Genomic DNA, 17,916 nt, shown 5'->3' with positions numbered 1-17,916 from the left:
GACTTACTTTTTTTCACCATCATTCTTTAGCACATAAGTATCACATTGGTATCTCTTCTGGGTTGGATTGTGTTGCAAAATTTGTTTTTTTAAATTTTGGGACAGAATTTAAAGCAACTTATGGCAGCCTCTAAACATACTTCTGTCTTTTGTTCCATGTATGTACAAAACATTGAGATTCAGCATCATTGATTATAAAGAAAATCAAACTCTGAAAAATGTTGAGGATGGACTTCTGTAGAATCAAATATTCAGCCAAGATTTAGTTCTTCCTGTAAAAGTTAGGATCACATCCATCTCATTACTATGTGGATTTGATTTCATCTCCAATAATGATAAATCATTTTTATACCAAAAATTATTTTAAGACATGGAGAAATGGCTCAGAAGTTAAGAGGGTTCGCTCTTAAAGAGGAGTAGAGTTTGGCTTCCAGCCTCCAGACTGGGTAGCTGACAACTGCCTGTAACTTCAGTTCTGGGGGACCTGAGGCTTCCAGTCCTTCACTGGAGCTTCGATGTGCTGCCAACACCTTCATGAAATACCATTTTACAAAACGCCCCCCTCCTCTGCTACACCAGAAACTGAACTCAGGGCCTCCCACATGCTAAGCCAATAATGTCCTATATCTCAGCCCTTTCTTTTTGTTGTTGTTTGGCTGGGTGTTTGTTTGTTTTTCAACTTTAAGTCAGGCTTACTAAGTTGCCAAAGTTGGCCTTCAACTCACTCTGAAATGAGAGTTTCCCTTTTGCCACTTGCAAGCATGGAAGAGGAAACCAAGGTTCTGAAATGCATTGTGTAGAATCCTCATAATCTGGACTTCTCCGAATCCTGTCTCCCATGAAAGAAGGCATGACACCCACAGTCAGCCCCATTCTGCAATCACTTGGTCCTGCTCGGCTCAGGTAGCAGCTTAGGAAGCATGTTAAATAAGATATGCCTTCTTCCTCTATGCTGCAACTCCCATTTATTGAGTTTGCATTGTTTACAAGTTTACAGCAACCCCTTCCTTCATCTTGCCATGGTGTTAACAAGCTGGGGAGACTGAATTTTCCTCAAGGCTGCTGGCACGTGCAGGCGGAGTCAAGATGCAGAGGGACTCCTACGTAGGGATCTTGAAGATGTGCCCCATTCCCACAAGGCCAGCTGCAAAAGCAGAAAGAAGCTGGAACGGTGCCAAAGTCATGTGACACAGAAGCTCGAATCTGTCGCTATGGAGCCGGAGCCAGTTCGCCACTGCTTGACTTCCCGCAGTCCCCACCATTAAAGCACTGTTTCTTTCGACAAGTTGGGCATCTCGCTCCAGGTGAGTTCTGCCGGGAAGGCGCGGGGCAGGAAGGAACTCCGGGCTTGGGGAACAGCCGCAGGCAGTGGCCTGGTCAGGATTCATGGGCGGTTTCCCAGCTGTTCGGACAGTGGATCTCTGAGCCAAAGGACTACGCAGCAGACTTTTCTCAAAACAGGTTGGGATGAGAGCTGGCCTAGTGAGGGAGCTGGGCGGAGTTGAAGACTGTTGTAGGGAGGCGGGCCACGCCTCTTACAGGCAGATGTTTGCTTCAGTCACTTGCCTATGAAGGTGCTAGTGAGTCCCCAAGCCACTCACAGCTCCACTGCTCCAGCGGAATCCGAAGTGAGTTTGGCAAGTCTCTAGAGAGGTGAGTTCTGTCCCCAGCCTTGCGGTTAAGGTGGCCTGTTAAGATGAATGCGATCGCTCCTCCCCAGCCATTGCACCTTTAGCTGAAGCCCGGATGGAGATAGATGGGCAAGAAGGGCCTGGAGACACTGGCACTCTGGGATAGATGTCCAGCTTGGTCCAGGGGGTTTCTTGGACCTGTAGCTAACCTCTCTGTCCTCTGGTCCCAGAGAACAGCCTTCTGTGTTAATACCTTTCTCTCTGCTAGTCCTTTGGGACAATATCAGCCATGCTTATTGCTGTCTACCCCAGAGTGGATGAGATCTGAGATCTGTATTCGCACTGTATCTGCCAGGACCAGACCTGTCGCCAGGGCCATCGTGATTCTCTTAGCCTTAAAGAAAATGAGCGTCAAGAAGAAAGATCTTATCACTTTACAGGACCCTGAAGCCAAGTACCCGCTGCCCTTGATTGAGAAAGAGGTAATGGGCCACCTACTGGGTCACCTAAACCTTCCTCTGGTTAGGTCAAAGAGGAGGATTGGAGTTGGGGGGGGGGGGTGCTAGCTGTTGAAGGTGGGTGAGCAGTTACCTCAGGACCAAATAGAACACCTTTCTAAAAATCTGGGCCACACAGCAAAACTCCTAGAGAGCCAACAGAACCTGCCTACCTTTTTCTTTTTTTCTTTTTTCTTTTTTCTTTTTTTTTAACCAGCAAATCAACCACAACACCAGAAGGTTCCGATTTGGACTGCCCTCACCAGACCATGTCCTAGGGCTTCCTGTAGGTGAGCAGTGCTTGGTGACATCTCCAAGTCTGGATGTTTGAATACTCAGCTCCTAATAGCAATGGATTCCCATTCTTGTGGGATGTAGAGGATCCACCCATACAACCCTGGAGCGCATGAATGGAGGGAATAGACAGGTGGACTTGAGGACAGTGGCCCAATTGTTCTACTTGGACTGTCACAATGGTATTAGCTTGAGGTATACTGATAACCCTGTAAGCCTACAGTCAGGAGGTATAAGATCTTGTTAAAGGCTCCTGTCCATACAATTTAAGGCCGGTCCCTCAACCTCTCTGACCTTCTATCTATCAAATAGTATTTCCTAGGCCCGACTGCCTAATTCGGGTATAGTGAGGGTAAAATGAATGATGGATGTGAAAATTCAGAAACTTCATTGTGTTGTTCAGGGATGAGAAGAGCAGACATTCCCTTGTAGTCAAAACCCAATATGTGTGGCAAGTCACTGGTAATGCAAATACCCTAATTTGATAGATTATCTGAGGGGTCCTGAGGTCCACTTAAGGAGGGACTAACTCACTGTGGAAGCCAGCGCTAGCTGACCTCCTGAACTGTCCCTCTTCCAGTTTCATCAGCAACATCTCTAGACAGCACCTGAGATGAAAAACCTAAGGAACAGGAGTGGGACTGAGAAGCCTGACCCCTTGCCTCCTAGAGGACAGTCTTATTGATGGCCTAATTTCAAAGAAAACTGACTTCAACTCTGCCAAGTGATGAAATTATAGCATGAGGAATCCTGCTGGGACCCTGAGCCTGCTTGCTGTCCCCCACTCCTCTGTCACTGGGCGTTCTGTTCCTTGCTTAGCCTGTCTGTCGCCACCCTGTTGGGAGGCAGCATGAAAGGACAAGCTACTCGAGAAATAGAATTTGTAGAGACTTCTCTGACCTGCTCTCTCTTCAGCCCCAGTGGAAGCTGCATGGTCAATGAGACAAGGCAATATAGTGCCCTCTAAGAGTCTTGATAGGAAAACTGTGGATGCCTTATACTCAACTGACACAAAGATGGGTAGAGGTGGGGCCCTGGGACCCGGAACACAGCTTCATTCTGTGTGGGGATGCAGTGACTGACCTTCTAGGTCCTCAGTTTCAGGTAACTCTCAGAAGGAAGCTGCTGCTTCAGGCCTGTGTTCTCAAGTGTCTCTGGTGCCCAATCAGGCTATGGCTATAAGTTTGCCTTTCAGCCTCAAGGGAGTCCTCCAAGACACAGATTTACACTGCTTAACACTGTGAACTAGCAGGGTCTTCAAGCATCCCAATCCCCCCTTCCTTTCTGCCCACTCTTCATCTGTCTCTCTCTGTCCGTTTCTTTCTGTTTCTGTTTCTGTTTCTGTTTCTGTCTGTCCCTGTCTCGCTGTCTCTGTTCCTCTCTCTCTCTCTCTCTCTCTCTCTCTCTCTCTCTCTCTCTGTGTGTGTGTGTGTGTGTGTGTGTGTGTGTGTTTCTATTTCTATCTGTATTTCCAATTTCCCAGGCACACTTAGCTTCTACTTCCTCTGAACCTGTCCCCTGTCCTGGAACCTTCTTTTGCTTCTAGCCTTTAGCATTCCTCCACTTAATACTAATTGCTTTGGCCCTGAAGTCTGCACTTCAGTCTGACCCATTATCTGCCATCGGGCTATGGTCTAAACTCATATGCCTTTGACCCTCCAAGTCTATAGATTTTTACTTTGGAAGGCAAAGACGTAGTATAAATGTCCCCCTTATCTCTCAGCAGAGCCAATGGGCAGATTGCACATATTGTTACTTTATTTGAAATAGGACTATCCAGGTCCTGGGACTCTGCAGTTCCCATGAAGCTACTAAGCCCTGTTCTATCCTAGGATACAGATGGGGTACTGGTGACTCCCTCCCAGACTCCAAGTTAGGAAGAAAAACCTTCATGAAGACAATAGGATTTTTTTAATGGAAAAATTCTTTTCTGATTTCTTTTTTGAGACCAGATCCTGCTCTTAGCTCAGGCTCTACTTCGATTTATAGCTCTGAACTCAACAATCTCTAACATTCAAGTGCTAGGATTACAGTTATGTGCCACCACACGTGGCTCCTTTCTGATATTTTTAGTGTCAATTCCTACCTTTAATTCAGCCTTACTCTAAAAGTTATAGTGTGATGGTGTCTGGGCAGGTGTTATCAAAGTGAATCTTCAGGGGATTCCTGGGTCCTATTTACTCTCCTCAGGCTTAACATTTGATACATTTTTGTAGGTAACTATGTCCATCTCTTGGCACAAATTAACAATGAATTGGTGATCAGGGCTTACACGCCTGTCTCCAGTGACGATGATCAAGGATTTGTGGACTTAATTATAAAGGTAAAAGATGTCCATCTTACCCAGCTGTCTGGAACACCCAAGTATCCTAAATGTGATAGAGTGGAGAGCAATACTTTTTCTCTAGGGAGACTTATGGCCTGGACAGTGCTTTTCAATAGTCTCATTTATCAATTGTGCTACACTTTACCCTGTAGAGCCTCAAAGGATTGCTGTGGTTAGTTTGTCAACTTGACACAATCTAGAAATCACCCGAGAAGAGTCTCAATGAGGGACTATCTATATATCCTAGGTGGGTCTGAGGAAATGTCTGTGGTGGACTGTCTCGATTATATTAATTGATGTAGAAAGATCCAGCTCACTATGGGCAACACCATTCCCTAGGGAGAGGCCACTGGATTGTTTAAGTGCAGAGAATGAGCTGAGCACTGCCAGGCATGCATGCATACATTTATTTTTCTCTGTTGGATGTGATATGGTGAGCTGCTCCAAGTTCCTGCCTTGACTTGCCTGCAAAGATAGACTTTCACCTGAAATTATAAGCTAAAACAAACCCTTTCTCCCCTAAGTTGTTTTGAATTATTTTATTTTTACTATAGAAACAGAAACAAAATGTTAAATTGTTCACAGTGAGTATGACCATATTTACTTGCATGGTTTCTGATTCCAAGTGCACTTTCCAGATGTGTGCAACTGTATAGTCAAAGACATTGAAGAATGAAGGACCCATACTTTCTTTGCAGATCTACTTCAAAAATGTGCACCCTAAGTATCCTGAAGGAGGAAAGATGACTCAGTACTTGGAGAATATGAAAATTGGGGACACCATTCTTTTTCGGGGGCCAACGGGGCGCCTGTTCTATAATGAGCCAGGTACCAGGTGTTGTCCAGTGGGGTCTCACAGCTAGGAGATTCCTCCTGTGGTTTTACTGTGGTCTTCCTCAGCCCTAGAGCATGTGGGCTTGTACTTCCAGTCTTCAGACACTCATTCACACGAATGCACTTATAGTGACTTCTGTCACTGCTCCAGTGACTTCTGTCACTGCTCAAACCTCTGTCACATGTGTGTACACTGGAATGTCCTCGCTGCTGTCTCTGCACAGATATATGAACAGTGCCTGCTGCTGAGCATAATGGAGGGAGTCCACACTAGTCGTTCTCCCAGATTCTCCACTCATTCAACACTGCCATGGAGAGGGCTCTCAGAGGCTTCGAGTTGCCTAAGAAGAGGCCCAGCTATCCCCTGGGATGCCCAGCCTTGATTTCCACTCTAGACACTGGCTACCAGAGGTGGCTTGTGAAACTACTGTGTGAGAATGGCTTGGGATGCTGCGAACTCTTCCTTAGCTGGACCTGCCTCCTAAGTCAGACATCTCTTGTAGGCTGTCAGACAAGGGCTGCAGAATCAAAAACATTCTTTGTATTTCTAGGGACCCTTTTAATCAAAACAGACAAAACGAGTGAGCCTGAAAAAAAGCTGGTTCATCACCTGGGGATGATTGCTGGAGGCACAGGTAAGATTTCCAGGGTTTCTCTAAGACATTTCTAAATTGGGAGTCCTTAAACCCTATAAGGAGTGATTTGAGAGATTCCTCCCAAGCTGTGGTAGTGCAAATGTGGAGTCAGATACAGAATCTGACCCTGACCCTCTGCACCCCCTCAAGTCAGGGCTGTGAGGCCAGGCTGGGCAGGCTTTGATCACTGACTGGTTCCTAAATAGTGGGAAATCCAGTTCCAGCCTGACTTTACAAATCCTTTGAGAATAAAATCTCAGGGAAACATACAGGGTTAGGCACATACACAGACAATTTTAATACCATCATGTTTACTGGCCCTGGCCTTCTGTGTGTGTGTGTGTGTGTGTGTGTGTATGTGTGTGTATACACATAATACTCCACATACATACATACATACATAAATACATACATACATACATACATACATACACAATGCATGCTACACCCAGGCTCAGAATCATGACTATTAGACTATTATATTATTATATATTAAATAAGTATAATGTATGAATTTTAGGGTTTTTTTTAACTAGCTCATAGAATGTTCTTTTCCTCTTGTCACAGGAAAATTAAAAAGGAGGGCTGAGACATGGCTCAATTAGTAGAGTATTTGCCTAGCACAGGAGGCACTGGGTTCAGTCCATAGTGTGCCATAGAAAACCAGGCATGGAGACACATTATAACTTGAGATGATCAGAAGTTCAAGGGCATTCCTTAGCTACATAATGAGTGGAGGCTGGCCCGGGATACATGAAACCCTGTCTCTAAAAGTTAAAGGAGCCTTTGACCTTCTGTCGCATTAGAAAGAAACACCAAAATCAAGGGTGTTCTTCTCCACTTAGGGTTTGAGGAAACAAAAGGGAAAAATGGTAAAAAGAGAATCAGTGAACCTGTTAATCCACTAAAGACCAGAAACTGGAACGGGAGCAAACTGGCCTGCCCACTGTTTTGCAGGCATTACGCCCATGCTACAGCTAATTCGCCACATCACCAAGGACACCAGCGATGGGACCAGGATGTCCCTCCTCTTTGCCAACCAGGTTAGTTCTGCAGAGTCAGCCCAGAGTTCGCTGCAGTAGCATGGAATGTTCCCTGAGCCAGGCTTCTGTATGAATCCATTCCTCCCCCATTGCCTGAGTCCATGCTGCTTGGCTGCCTGAGGCTGTGGGAGGCTACTGAGCTCAGCAAGTCTCTGGCAGCTGAAGAAGCTAAGGCCAAGCCTGATCTGTTTGTTTCTGTTTAACTCATATCTTCCCTACAGTCCTACTTCATTCACTGGGCTTTCTCCTTAATTCCCAGTTCTCCATTATTCTGAGTACTAAATAGTGCGTGTTCCTGGTGGAAACGCTAAGAAGTTCAGAAGAATATACATGCTTTCATTTGTCTTTGTCCCTATATGCATTATGTATTTATATATGATATTTCCTCATACATACACAAAAATAGTTTTTTCACTTAGTATCACACAGGCATTTTCCTCTAGCTAACTTTAAATAGTCACACCAGAGTCAAAGTAATGTTTTACTAAATATTCATTCAGGTTCTTTCCAGATTTTGGTCATAAACAATAAGTAATTATAAGTAATTGTTAACTTTTATTTTCTGAAATAATGCTGAAGTAGAATTACTGGACAAGAGCCAAGGAGGGTTGATGACCCAAGCCTGGGCACTCTCTAGGAACCATGGCCTACTTTTCCCAGGTGCAAATGTAGACCCGTAATCCCCTGGCTCCTCAAAGGTCAACCTTCACTAATCATGTGCCCTTTGGCCTGCCAGGCCTGATCCTGGATGCAGGGAAATGAATGGGGACTTTGGTATGCAGTCAGTGGTCTGTACAGCCAATCCTTCCAGCCAGAGGGCAGCCTTGCTGTTGGTGCCCCACCCCATTCCTTAGCCCCTCCAGCTCTTTAATGAGAGACAGGGAGTAGCAAAACCTTGTCTGCCCTAGAGTCTGGCAAGCTCTTAAGCTAGGACAATGGCAGTTAAGTTGTGAATATGCAGATATATGTGTTCAATCTGGTAGTGGGGGGACAGACATACTGGCTGTTCCTAGAGGGATCTTTGTAATGGCGATTCTTTTCTAGACAGAAGAGGATATCTTGCTGAGAAAGGAGCTAGAAGAAGTGGCCACAACGCATCAGAACCAGTTCAGCCTGTGGTATACCCTGGACAGGCCCCCCAGTGGTATGACCCATGCGGCTCTCCTTTATGACCAGCTCTACCCTTCAACACACCTATAGTCTCTAGGTTTTGTCTGTTTGGAATTTAAGGTTTACTCCAAAGGAGATTATGCCTGGGGGCTCTTGGTCCGTCTAAGACATGCAAGAATCTGAGTGGGAGGACATTGGGAGCAGCAGTTTGTAAATAAGTCAAGGGCAGGCTAAATACCTCCTCTACACGCCACACACAGCACTGAGTACAGACTCTGAGCTACCAGGCTATTTGAACACATACTCTCCAGTCAGCACATTGCACATAGCATGACCACTGGCCCCTTAACCTCTTATACCTGCTCATGGCTACTTTGCCCCTCATCACCAACCTCTTCTGGACAGCAGACTTCAGATGCTGAGTCCCTGCAGCCTCAGCTAGCATCCCAGGAACCACCATGCACCTTTGGTCATTCACGACTTATCTCCTGCTTCCCTGATCTATACCTGTCTATACCCATAAGCTGCCCAGCAGAGATTGCTGCCCAATTCCACAAACATGTATGGCCTCCTCACCTCCCCCTACCAGCAGCCCCACTTTCTACTCAATGCTTAGAGCAGAGAGATATCATCCCGATTCTTGAAGGCTTGAGCTTGGAATCTGGAGAAAATACCATGGATAGCTGGGAACCCCTAGGTCTGCTTCTTGAGTCGCCTAGGGCAACCAGTAATGCTAACTTCTAAGTTTTTGTAGGGCAGCCTGGTCTCCAGCATCAGGAACAAATGCAAAACCATGCTCCTTCCGTGTTCTGCTTCATTTTAGGTTGGGAGTACAGCTCAGGCTTCATTACTGCAGACATGATCAAGGAGCACCTCCCTCCTCCTGGGGAGGCCACACTCATCCTGGTATGTGGCCCACCACCTCTGATCCAGGAGGCAGCTCACCCCAGCCTGGAGCAGCTTGGCTACACCAAGGACATGATTTTTACCTACTAACACCTCCCACGATACCTAGTGGGTCCCTGTGTCACAGTGAGTTTGACTTCATGCTGTTCAACTAAGGTGTCACTCCAGGCACCATTAGGCATGGCATTCTTTTCATTGTGGGCCTAAGAAGAGAAAGGGGCTGAAGAGAAAAATGATTTTTGAGCTTCTAGGCTTGGAGGCTGGGAAGGAAGCCACTTTCTCCATGGCTTAGTGGAATAAACTAGACTACTCTGCATTTAACTCATAATGCGTGGATATGTAGAAAATACTCTGGGCAAGCCAGGACTTGCTAGTGTGGGGTGGAGGTGATAGCAAGGGTTGTGGGATAGAATTCCAGCAGGATCCAAACAGGTCTCTACCAACCTAACCACTTACGAACCTTTTTACTTTTCTCTGCTTTGAAGGCCAGACTCACAGGAGGGCAAAGGCCTTGTGTGTTCTTACTTCCCTTGTGGGACACTTTTTAAAAAGCTGTATGTCAGGGCAATAAATCCACAGTAGGTGGGCTCCAGGAACCCGTTTCTTACCCCCTGCATTTTGTACAACAGATAGAGACATGGGGGGGATATTTATGGTTTAGCATCCTCCATCTTGGCCCTGTGCCAAAGTTGCCATGGTTACGTTTCATTCACCATTTCCACAAGCTGTGCTTCAAATCCCATCATTCAACCCATATGATACAGGGACCACTAGCGCCCCCTGCTGCCCAGAGAATAACATCCTGCTGCTCCGCTACTTCAGGGGGGTAAGCTCACCCCAACTTCATTTCATATGACCTTCCTAATGAGCCAGAGGTTCTGTGGAGTTTTTGTTCTCTAAGTTACACAGGAGGAAACAGACAGTGTCAGTCACATGTTTCCCCAGTCATTCACACAGTGGGTGGCAGAGTTGCCTTTAAACCTGGATCTGTTTTATTCTATGTCTGTTCTTCTTTTGGAAGAACTGGCATAGTAGCAGCAGTATTAGCACTTGCTGCTTGATTTGCTACTCTGTGTGCTCATGTGTGTGCATGCAGGAGGGTAAGGAGGGTAAGGGGTACAAAAGAAGAAGAAGAAGAAGAAGAAGAAGAAGAAGAAGAAGAAGAAGAAGAAGAAGAAGAAGAAGAAGAAGAAGAAGAAGAAGAAGAAAAGAGGAATGTGGTTCCAGGGAGCAGGGAGCTCCACTATATCCTTGAATCTCATCTACGGGGGCTGGGGGGGGCACACAATCTCAAACAGGCCTGGGAGGGACACTCCACGTTCATCCACCTGCTTGTTCTCAGTGTGTCCTTGCATAATGCTTTCCTCGGGGAAGGACACATCTGACCATTCTCTGCTACATTGCCCAGCTTGGCCTTGAACTCACTCTGTATCTCAAGTCATCTGTGACCCATAATCCTCCTGCCTCAGCTTCCCAACTAATAATAACCAGGATTACAAGCATGTGCCACCAGGTTCAACTGCAAAGCCTTTCACCATTGAACTTGTCCCACCTCATTGGCTTTTTTGTTCCCTAGTCCTGCTGGTGATTTCTTTGGTCATTTGACAAAGCCTGGAAGTGGTTTTGGCTTTCTTCACCAGAGGGGTGCCAATGGGTATCTGCAGGGAAGACCACGAGTAGTGGTCATTGGCAACAAGCAAAAAGCAATCCGCCTGGGACTCCCTTAGCCCACACAGACTACAGCAGCTCAGCTGGTTCGTGCGGCAGGTACACATGCACATAACCTTAAAGTGAACTGTGAACATCTCAGAGGCACACAATGCTGAAGGGCAGAGTTCATTTGGAACCGGAAGAAAGAATAAAGGAAGTGAAGCAAAGACAAGTTGATGGACTCACAAAGGCTGGTAAAATGGTGGAAAGGTGGCACGAAGGTAGCAAGATGGCATGCCCATCTGTGACTAAGGTATTTAAAGCCAAAATGTGACAAGGTATCAGAAGTGGAGAATGTTTGGCAGGGACCATCTAGGAAAGTGAGGGGTCAAGTAGAAAATCATGGGCAGGCAGTGATCAGAGAGCAAGGCTGGAAGTGGAATAGTCATGGCCTTGGAGGGAACTGGCTTGTATGAAACAGAACAGGAAACATACATACATACATACATACATACATACATACATACAATATACACACATACATACATACATACAATATACACACATACACACATACACACATACACACATACACACATACACACATACATACATACATACATACATACATACATACATACATACATACATACATACATACATAAATGGCTTGAGTTTGAAGACTGTCCACTAGAGGGAGGCGTTGACCACACACTGTACTTGAGGCAGGTGAGGAGGAAATGTGTGTCATTAATGGGAGGAGATGCCCTTAGTCCTGCCAATGCTGGATCCCCCAGTATAGGGGAATGTTAGGGCAGGGAGGCGGGAAGGCAGGGTGGGGTGATTGGGTGGGGGAACACCCTCATAGAAAAAAGGGGAGGTGAGATGGGATGGAGGGTTTATGGACAGGAAACCAGGAAGGGAGGTAACATTTGACATGTAAATAGAAAATATCCAATTAAAAAAAAAAAGAATTCAGGTAGATGAAAGCTTCTGGGGGATCAAGAGAGGAGTCTCTGGTTCTCAGGCCCAGGCTTTTGGTAGTGGACATGCATACTTTTTTGAAGCTGCCCCAGAGAGGTCCCTGCCTCCCAGTCATTTCACTCAGCCAAGGCAGAACACAGTTTGTACAGCTTTCCCCGCTCCAATCAGAGGCTTTTATGAATTTTGTTTTGTATTTAACACCTCACTTTCATCTCTACAGGGGTGGTCTTCCATTTGCATATAAAAGTACAAAAAGTAGGAAAGTTGTTGTGGAAAGCAAGCACTGATGACACAGGGAAACACTGGGACATGTCTGGAGTCCTATCCCACCCTTCTGCTTTTGCTCCTGTCAGCACCTACATCCAAGGTGGCCCACCAGCCCCATCTAGGTGGCTCTGGGCAACTCCCCATTGAGGCAAACATCCGGGCTCCACATGTGCCTCTCTAGCCATGAAGAATGTCATCTGTAGTCATCAGAATCAGGGACAGCCAGGCGGGTCATTCAGTAGTTGGTCCTGGCTCAGTAGTGTCTGTAAGAACATAGTCAAAGGGGCAGTTTAACAGTCCATAGGCCAAGGCTACCCTGCCACTTCTTCCCAAAAACACACTGGGAGTGGCCCATCCCCAACATTGCTGACTACAAAGTTATGGTATTCCCGGGAACCTGAGCACTGAGTGTTGAACAGACAGTAATGTTAAGATAAAAATGGCTAAGGGGAAAGCCTTGTATACACAAATGCTTGCCTTTCTTTCATAATTTCCTAGGTTCAATCCCTACCACCACCGCCCATACAAACACACACATAAAACCAAGCCTTTCTCCTTAGAGGTAGACTTTTTACTTCAAAACCACCAAACATTTGTTAGAGATTATGGGCTATGATTGTACAGAGACAATTCCCTATATGAGCCAAAAGACAATGTCTGTGGCATTGACATAAGGAACTCTCCTGCTTTGACTTTAGGTAGTTTTCTAACTGTGGGTTGCTACCTCTGGTTTTCCCATGTGATTTACAAGAGGGCTCTCATTGGTCCCGCTTTATTAGGGGTCAATAATCCTGGGTATCTAAAAAAGTAACTAAAGCCAGCCTCAGAGGGACAATAGCACGCCTAGGCTCCTAGAGCTAGTAAAGGGCAAATAAGGTCTTGAGTCACTCTTACCTTCCCCAAAACTTCTTCACTTGGGACAAGCTGCCTCCCCATGGATTGATTTGTATTCTTGGGCATGGCAGGCTCTCCTAACTATAACATGGTATATCCATGATACTCAGAGGAGCAATAGGAATGCAAGTTCTTAGTCGGCAGAACAATATTCACTGGGCCAGACATGAGTCTGAGCTTTGGTCTGGCTGGATAGGTGACCCAGAACTGCTTGGGCACTGTCATATCATTACCAGCTCTGAGACCAGGGAAAGGCTCCAGCATCCTGCATGTTTAGGCCAACTCTGCAAAAGGCCTGTGAGCCTCCAATGTCCTACAGTGGCTCAGAGTCAGCAACAGGCCAATGGAGGGGTTCTTTGGGCTGCTGTGTGCCTCAGGACTGGCTCAGGTTCTGACCCACTATCAAGCAGCATCATTTCCTCTTCTGTGGCCATGAACACCACACCCCACCAAGCTCACTGGGCTGTACTAGCCGTGCCACAAGGAGGGGAGTTGGAATCCTACCGTGAGGCGGTGGATGTCTTGGGAGAGGAGCCCTATCTGTGTCACGGTGCCTTCGGAAGGTGCCATCTGTAAAACGGGCAGCGGCAGCCTAGTCAGCACACAGGGGTGAAGCCCATGCTTTACAGAGACAGTGGCATGCAAAGCCCCCTCTACTCAGGTGCATGCCCTCCAGGACATTCTTCCCTGGAGTGTGGGCACAGTGTTTTAGGCCCTGAGGAGTGTCAGCTGGGGAGACCCGTGCAACTTTCAGTTCCTGCACTGCACGCACACACTCCGCCAAAGTCACACTTAGCACCAGCACTCAGTGTAGAGAAGCAGGCCCAGGCAGAGCCTGTCAAGCAGCCTCTTACACATGTCCAGTGGTCCAGCTATTTCCAGAAGTAGAGAGCAACAGATAGGAAAGCCTCCAGATTACTGAACAGGAGGATGATTTTGGGCACAGGACCCCAGATATCATTGCTGTCATATAAGAAGGCATCTTCAGGAGGCTGTGACCTCTTCACAGCACAGGAGTCTCCTCCTGCCTTCCTCCTCCCTTCCCTCCTCTGTCTTCCTTATCTGGAAGCTGCAGACATGGAGGCACCAAGGGTAACCCCTTGTATGAGGAAAAACTCAGATCTACTAAAGGAATGGGAGTTGCATGAGGCCATGCAGATTCAGCAGCAACACAAGCCCATGCAAGGTCTGAAAACAGGTACATGCCTCTCACAGCGACATAACCAATAGGACACAAGACCTGGCCTGACCTGCTCTACAATAGCCTTGATCATTGGGTAGCAGAACTAAACACTATCGTTGCCCAACCTGGCAAGCCTGTGACACTTCTCTCACTAGCTGGACTACACAGGAGGTTGTAGCCTTAAGTAACAATAACAGACCATGGCTGAGTCTTCTGTGTGCATTAAAAACCAAAATGTTAAGCATCACCTGCATCTGAGGTAGAATCAGAATGCTATGAGTGCATCAATCCTGCCTTCCTTGCCAGATGGATAAAAACACTATTGTAGTTCTGTAGATGAAGCCCACTGGACTCAGAAGGAGTCAAATGTTGCCCAGTCCCAAACTGGAATTTCCTGAGCTGGAGCTCAGATTGGCAGAGTACACATCTCTTCCTGATCAGTCTCCGGCCAGACACAGGCCATCTGGTGAGCCCATTACCAGCTAGTCTGTGTCTAAAGCAAGAGACCAGCTCTGTTTCTACTCTTCCAGGAAACAGAAGTGGGCAAGATGTGAAAATCAGAGGCTTGCCAGAGAGGCTGTCTGTTCATCTACCCACCCTTTACTCTGAGGCTCATGCTGCTGAAATGGAAAACTACATAGGGTCTGTGTGACAGATGTAACCTCTAGCCAGGGTATGCGTGACACCCTGGCCGCTTCTATGCTTCACAGAGGGAGAAGAGGCCAAAGGTAATAGGGCCACAGGCATCCTCTGACAGACGTTCATCTCCTTGGTTGAATCCTGAGTTACACGTACTTAAGCCATGTAGTGGGTATCACTCTACCTCCAGCTCCTAACAAAATTAAAAATGTTTCACACTTTCTATATAAATACTGTTTTTATTATCAGAAAGAAGTGGCCACCCTATAGTAAGGTACAATCAAATTACATTGTCACTATGGCCTAAATACCCACTTTGATCTCAGCCAAGACTTTGTGGCTCACAGGCCTAAGGCACTTGAATTCTTCCTTCGACAGAAGTATAGGGGCAGTGTCTGAGAACTGAGCCTTTGAGACTGGCCAGGGCCTGCCTCTGCTCATGTGTTTCCAGCTGAAATACGGATATTATGAATTACTAAATATATACAATGTCTCCAGGTAATTTCCCCTGAGTCCACATTTGGCTAGAGTCCCCAAAGTCTGTCCCCTTTGTGGCTGTGTAACTGCATATCCTGACCATCGTTAAGGTGTGTAGGGAAACCAGCCCAAAGACACACAGTTGTTTTTTTGCAGGTCATGCACAAGGACGAGGGTGAAGTGCAGTTATATGGTGACACGCGGTGTTACTGTGAGCTCTCCTTGCACAGAGAAGGCAGATGACAGGGGCGTCAGCTTATCTGTCCCACCTGGTCCAGACCATCTAGTTCATGGTTATCAAGGGGACTGAGGCCCCGGTAGACACCGTAGACCCTGTGGCTGTCACTGACAGCATCTCCAGGCTCCATGGGGCAAATGTAATCCGTTGATTCATCAAACTTCTTTTTTCTCATGTTTCCAAAATGTGAAAATCCGAGTTTCCTAGGCTGAAAAAGCAAATGCAAGGTGATGAGAAAGAGCTCTGGTGTCAGTGCACAGATGTGACTGATGATATATCTGGGAGCTAACTCAGGAGAAAAGAAATGAAAGTGCTATAGGAAGCAGGACTCCCGATGACATGTTCTATGCTGAAGCAAGGCCGGTAGATACTTTGAACACAGAGCTGCTCCTCTGAGGCTGTGCCTAAAACTCAGCCCCACTCCCCTCCCCCCACTAGCACTTTCCTAGTTCCCAAGGTAAAGTGAGGGGTACCCTAGAAAGCTACTGACTGCTCTTGAGGTCAAGCACATGGGACCTGTCTCACTACAGCTGCTGGCACATGCGTGAGAGGCACCCAGAGCCACAAGGATATCCAGACCCTGGAAGAACCTGGGCTGGCCTTTTTGGCCTGAGCTTCGCTCATGCTGCTCTGCTGGACTCCCAAGACCTCCTTAGGGATGCTCCTGTCCTGCATCCTTAGGGAACGGAACGTGAGCAGGAGGTATAGCTGGCACCAATGATTGCTTGGGGAGAGTTCAGCTCAGCTTCGGGAGGTTACCTGTGGCCTGCAGACAGTTTCAGACTGAAAATGTAGGATTCAGAGAGGCCAGAGAAAGAGAGGTGCTTGGATGATACTAGAGTCAGCTGTGTGCTGCCTATATCATAGAACACAAACAGGATGGGCTGCTGTGAGAGCACTCTTAGTGCTAGCAAGATGGCTGTGAGCAAGTCCCTGGGGCATTGTGGCACACAGATGGACCTGACTGAAGGAACCCAGAACTCATCTGCTTGGCAGAACTGGAGTACAGAACAGCTTCCCAAGAAGAGCTACTTCCTGTACATGTTTCCAACATACAGAAACGTGGGCTGTTTTCCTGGGACTTAGGCCAAGTAGGGAATGGATCTAATAAAGATGAACAGACCTCAGGAGCCGACTCCTACAGCAAAAGCCAAGCATGGCCCTCATGTTGGGCTGTACTCATTGGTTTGGCCCAGGCATCGAACTAAAAGATGTTTAGCATAAGGCTCAGAAGACAGGCTGCTGGGACCCACACACAGACTCTCACAACTCACCCGAACTTTGGCTGTGGTGGTCAGCGGTGTGTAAGCTGGTGAGGCCATTTTATCTCGCTTTTCCTGTTCAGCCTCAGGACCAATCAGGGCATTGAATTTGGTGGTCAGATGGCGCCTGAGGAGCGTCTTCTGTGGGGGGATGTTAAGAAGCATAGCCAGGGTGTCCCCAGTAAAACGAGGCTCCAGGATCTAGGAAGAAAACACAAACAAACTTAGCCAGTGGTTACTGTAGAGGGCAGTGGGGAGTGTCAGGGGCATGGGGAGGTAAAAAATTTGTTCCTCTGAGCACTGGGTGCCTCCAGAACAGAGACTGTGTTCTATGTCCTACCCACACATCTCCCCAGTTTAAGGCCTAGCTTTGATCAAACTAGCATGCTTGGTGACCTCATATTCACAGGCTAGCAGAGAACCAGAGCCTCTCTGATAAGGCTGTTTTCAGTCTTCCCTGATGGCATCTAGGCCACCACCTTCACACTTCCCTTCTGGCTTTGACACTTGACAGAGCTAAGTGGTGATTAAGATCATATCATAGCAATCAGGAAATTGCATTTGGTAACCTCCCCCACTTCTCCAGCCCCCGTGTTCCTCTGGGAACAGGTGGAACTGCCTTGTTCAGAGTTGATCTCATGCAAGCACCCGGCTGACTGGAATCCTCGGGACTGAAGCTGAGGGAGTCCTCACAGAAGTCATCCTAGCTCTTTCTGTAAGGCATGGTAATGCTCAGTCAGAGATCTCAGAAATATTCTGAGATTTCAAATTCTCTAGAATGGTTCAGATGAAGTACCTCATTTTCCACTAGAATGCCTGGCCCTTACAAAGTACGAGGCTTAGCTTTAATCATCAACTTGACCTGGTTAAATCATCTGGGAAGAGTCTCAAGGAGTGGTTGCCTAGATGATGTGGGGAGTGGGGGGGGAGGGGTTTCAGGCATGAGTGTAGGAATTTTTCTTAATAGGGTAACTGGGATAGGCTGTCCTGAATACGGTACCATTTCATGGCCTGGCTTCTGGATGGTGTAAGAGTTAAGAAAGGAG

General features: G+C 47.0%; 2 protein-coding genes across 9 annotated transcripts in view; one reads left to right on the top strand and one right to left on the bottom strand.

The window, feature by feature from the left end:
- Nucleotides 1–1,025: 1,025 nt before the first annotated feature.
- Nucleotides 1,026–15,126, top strand: Cyb5r2 (cytochrome b5 reductase 2). Of its 8 annotated transcripts, none has more exons than XM_063269356.1 (11): nucleotides 1,352–1,461; nucleotides 1,559–1,653; nucleotides 1,944–2,113; nucleotides 2,346–2,418; nucleotides 4,639–4,745; nucleotides 5,447–5,576; nucleotides 6,134–6,217; nucleotides 7,175–7,260; nucleotides 8,305–8,404; nucleotides 9,194–9,402; nucleotides 14,785–15,126. In XM_063269356.1, the coding sequence occupies exons 3-10, from the start codon at nucleotides 1,949–1,951 to the stop codon at nucleotides 9,364–9,366; spliced, it is 918 nt and encodes a 305-aa protein (XP_063125426.1). In that variant the 5' UTR covers nucleotides 1,352–1,461; nucleotides 1,559–1,653; nucleotides 1,944–1,948; the 3' UTR covers nucleotides 9,367–9,402; nucleotides 14,785–15,126. The 8 variants fall into 8 exon arrangements, with proteins under 8 accessions (XP_063125411.1, XP_063125422.1, XP_063125426.1 ...); XM_063269340.1 differs by lacking the exon at nucleotides 14,785–15,126 and adding an exon at nucleotides 7,063–7,089 and having other exon boundaries at nucleotides 9,194–9,597; XM_063269350.1 differs by lacking the exon at nucleotides 1,352–1,461 and adding an exon at nucleotides 7,063–7,089 and having other exon boundaries at nucleotides 1,519–1,653.
- Ppfibp2 (PPFIA binding protein 2) overlaps nucleotides 15,113–17,916 on the bottom strand; it is a 145,448-nt gene continuing 142,644 nt past the window's right edge. The window contains exons 23-24 of the mRNA NM_001100582.1: nucleotides 16,883–17,071; nucleotides 15,113–15,816 (exon numbers count right to left, since the gene is read on the bottom strand). Of these exons, the coding sequence (NP_001094052.1) occupies nucleotides 15,622–15,816; nucleotides 16,883–17,071 (384 nt within the window). The 3' untranslated portion in view covers nucleotides 15,113–15,621. The remainder of the gene's footprint in view (nucleotides 15,817–16,882; nucleotides 17,072–17,916) is intronic.

Source organism: Rattus norvegicus, chromosome 1 (assembly GCF_036323735.1).
Source record: "Rattus norvegicus strain BN/NHsdMcwi chromosome 1, GRCr8, whole genome shotgun sequence".
In the NCBI taxonomy this organism is placed as follows: Eukaryota; Metazoa; Chordata; class Mammalia; order Rodentia; family Muridae; genus Rattus; species Rattus norvegicus.
This window is presented reverse-complemented; position numbering and strand designations above follow the sequence as displayed.

Excerpts from the sequence above, each read along its gene's own strand:
- Cyb5r2 (XM_063269350.1), top strand. The coding sequence starts at position 1,949 with ATGAGATCTGAGATCTGTATTCGCACTGTATCTGCCAGGACCAGACCT. Across the intron at positions 5,577-6,133 it reads CCTGTTCTATAATGAGCCAG|GGACCCTTTTAATCAAAACA; the intron begins GTACCAGGTGTT and ends TTGTATTTCTAG. Across the intron at positions 7,090-7,174 it reads GGAAACAAAAGGGAAAAATG|GCATTACGCCCATGCTACAG; the intron begins GTAAAAAGAGAA and ends ACTGTTTTGCAG.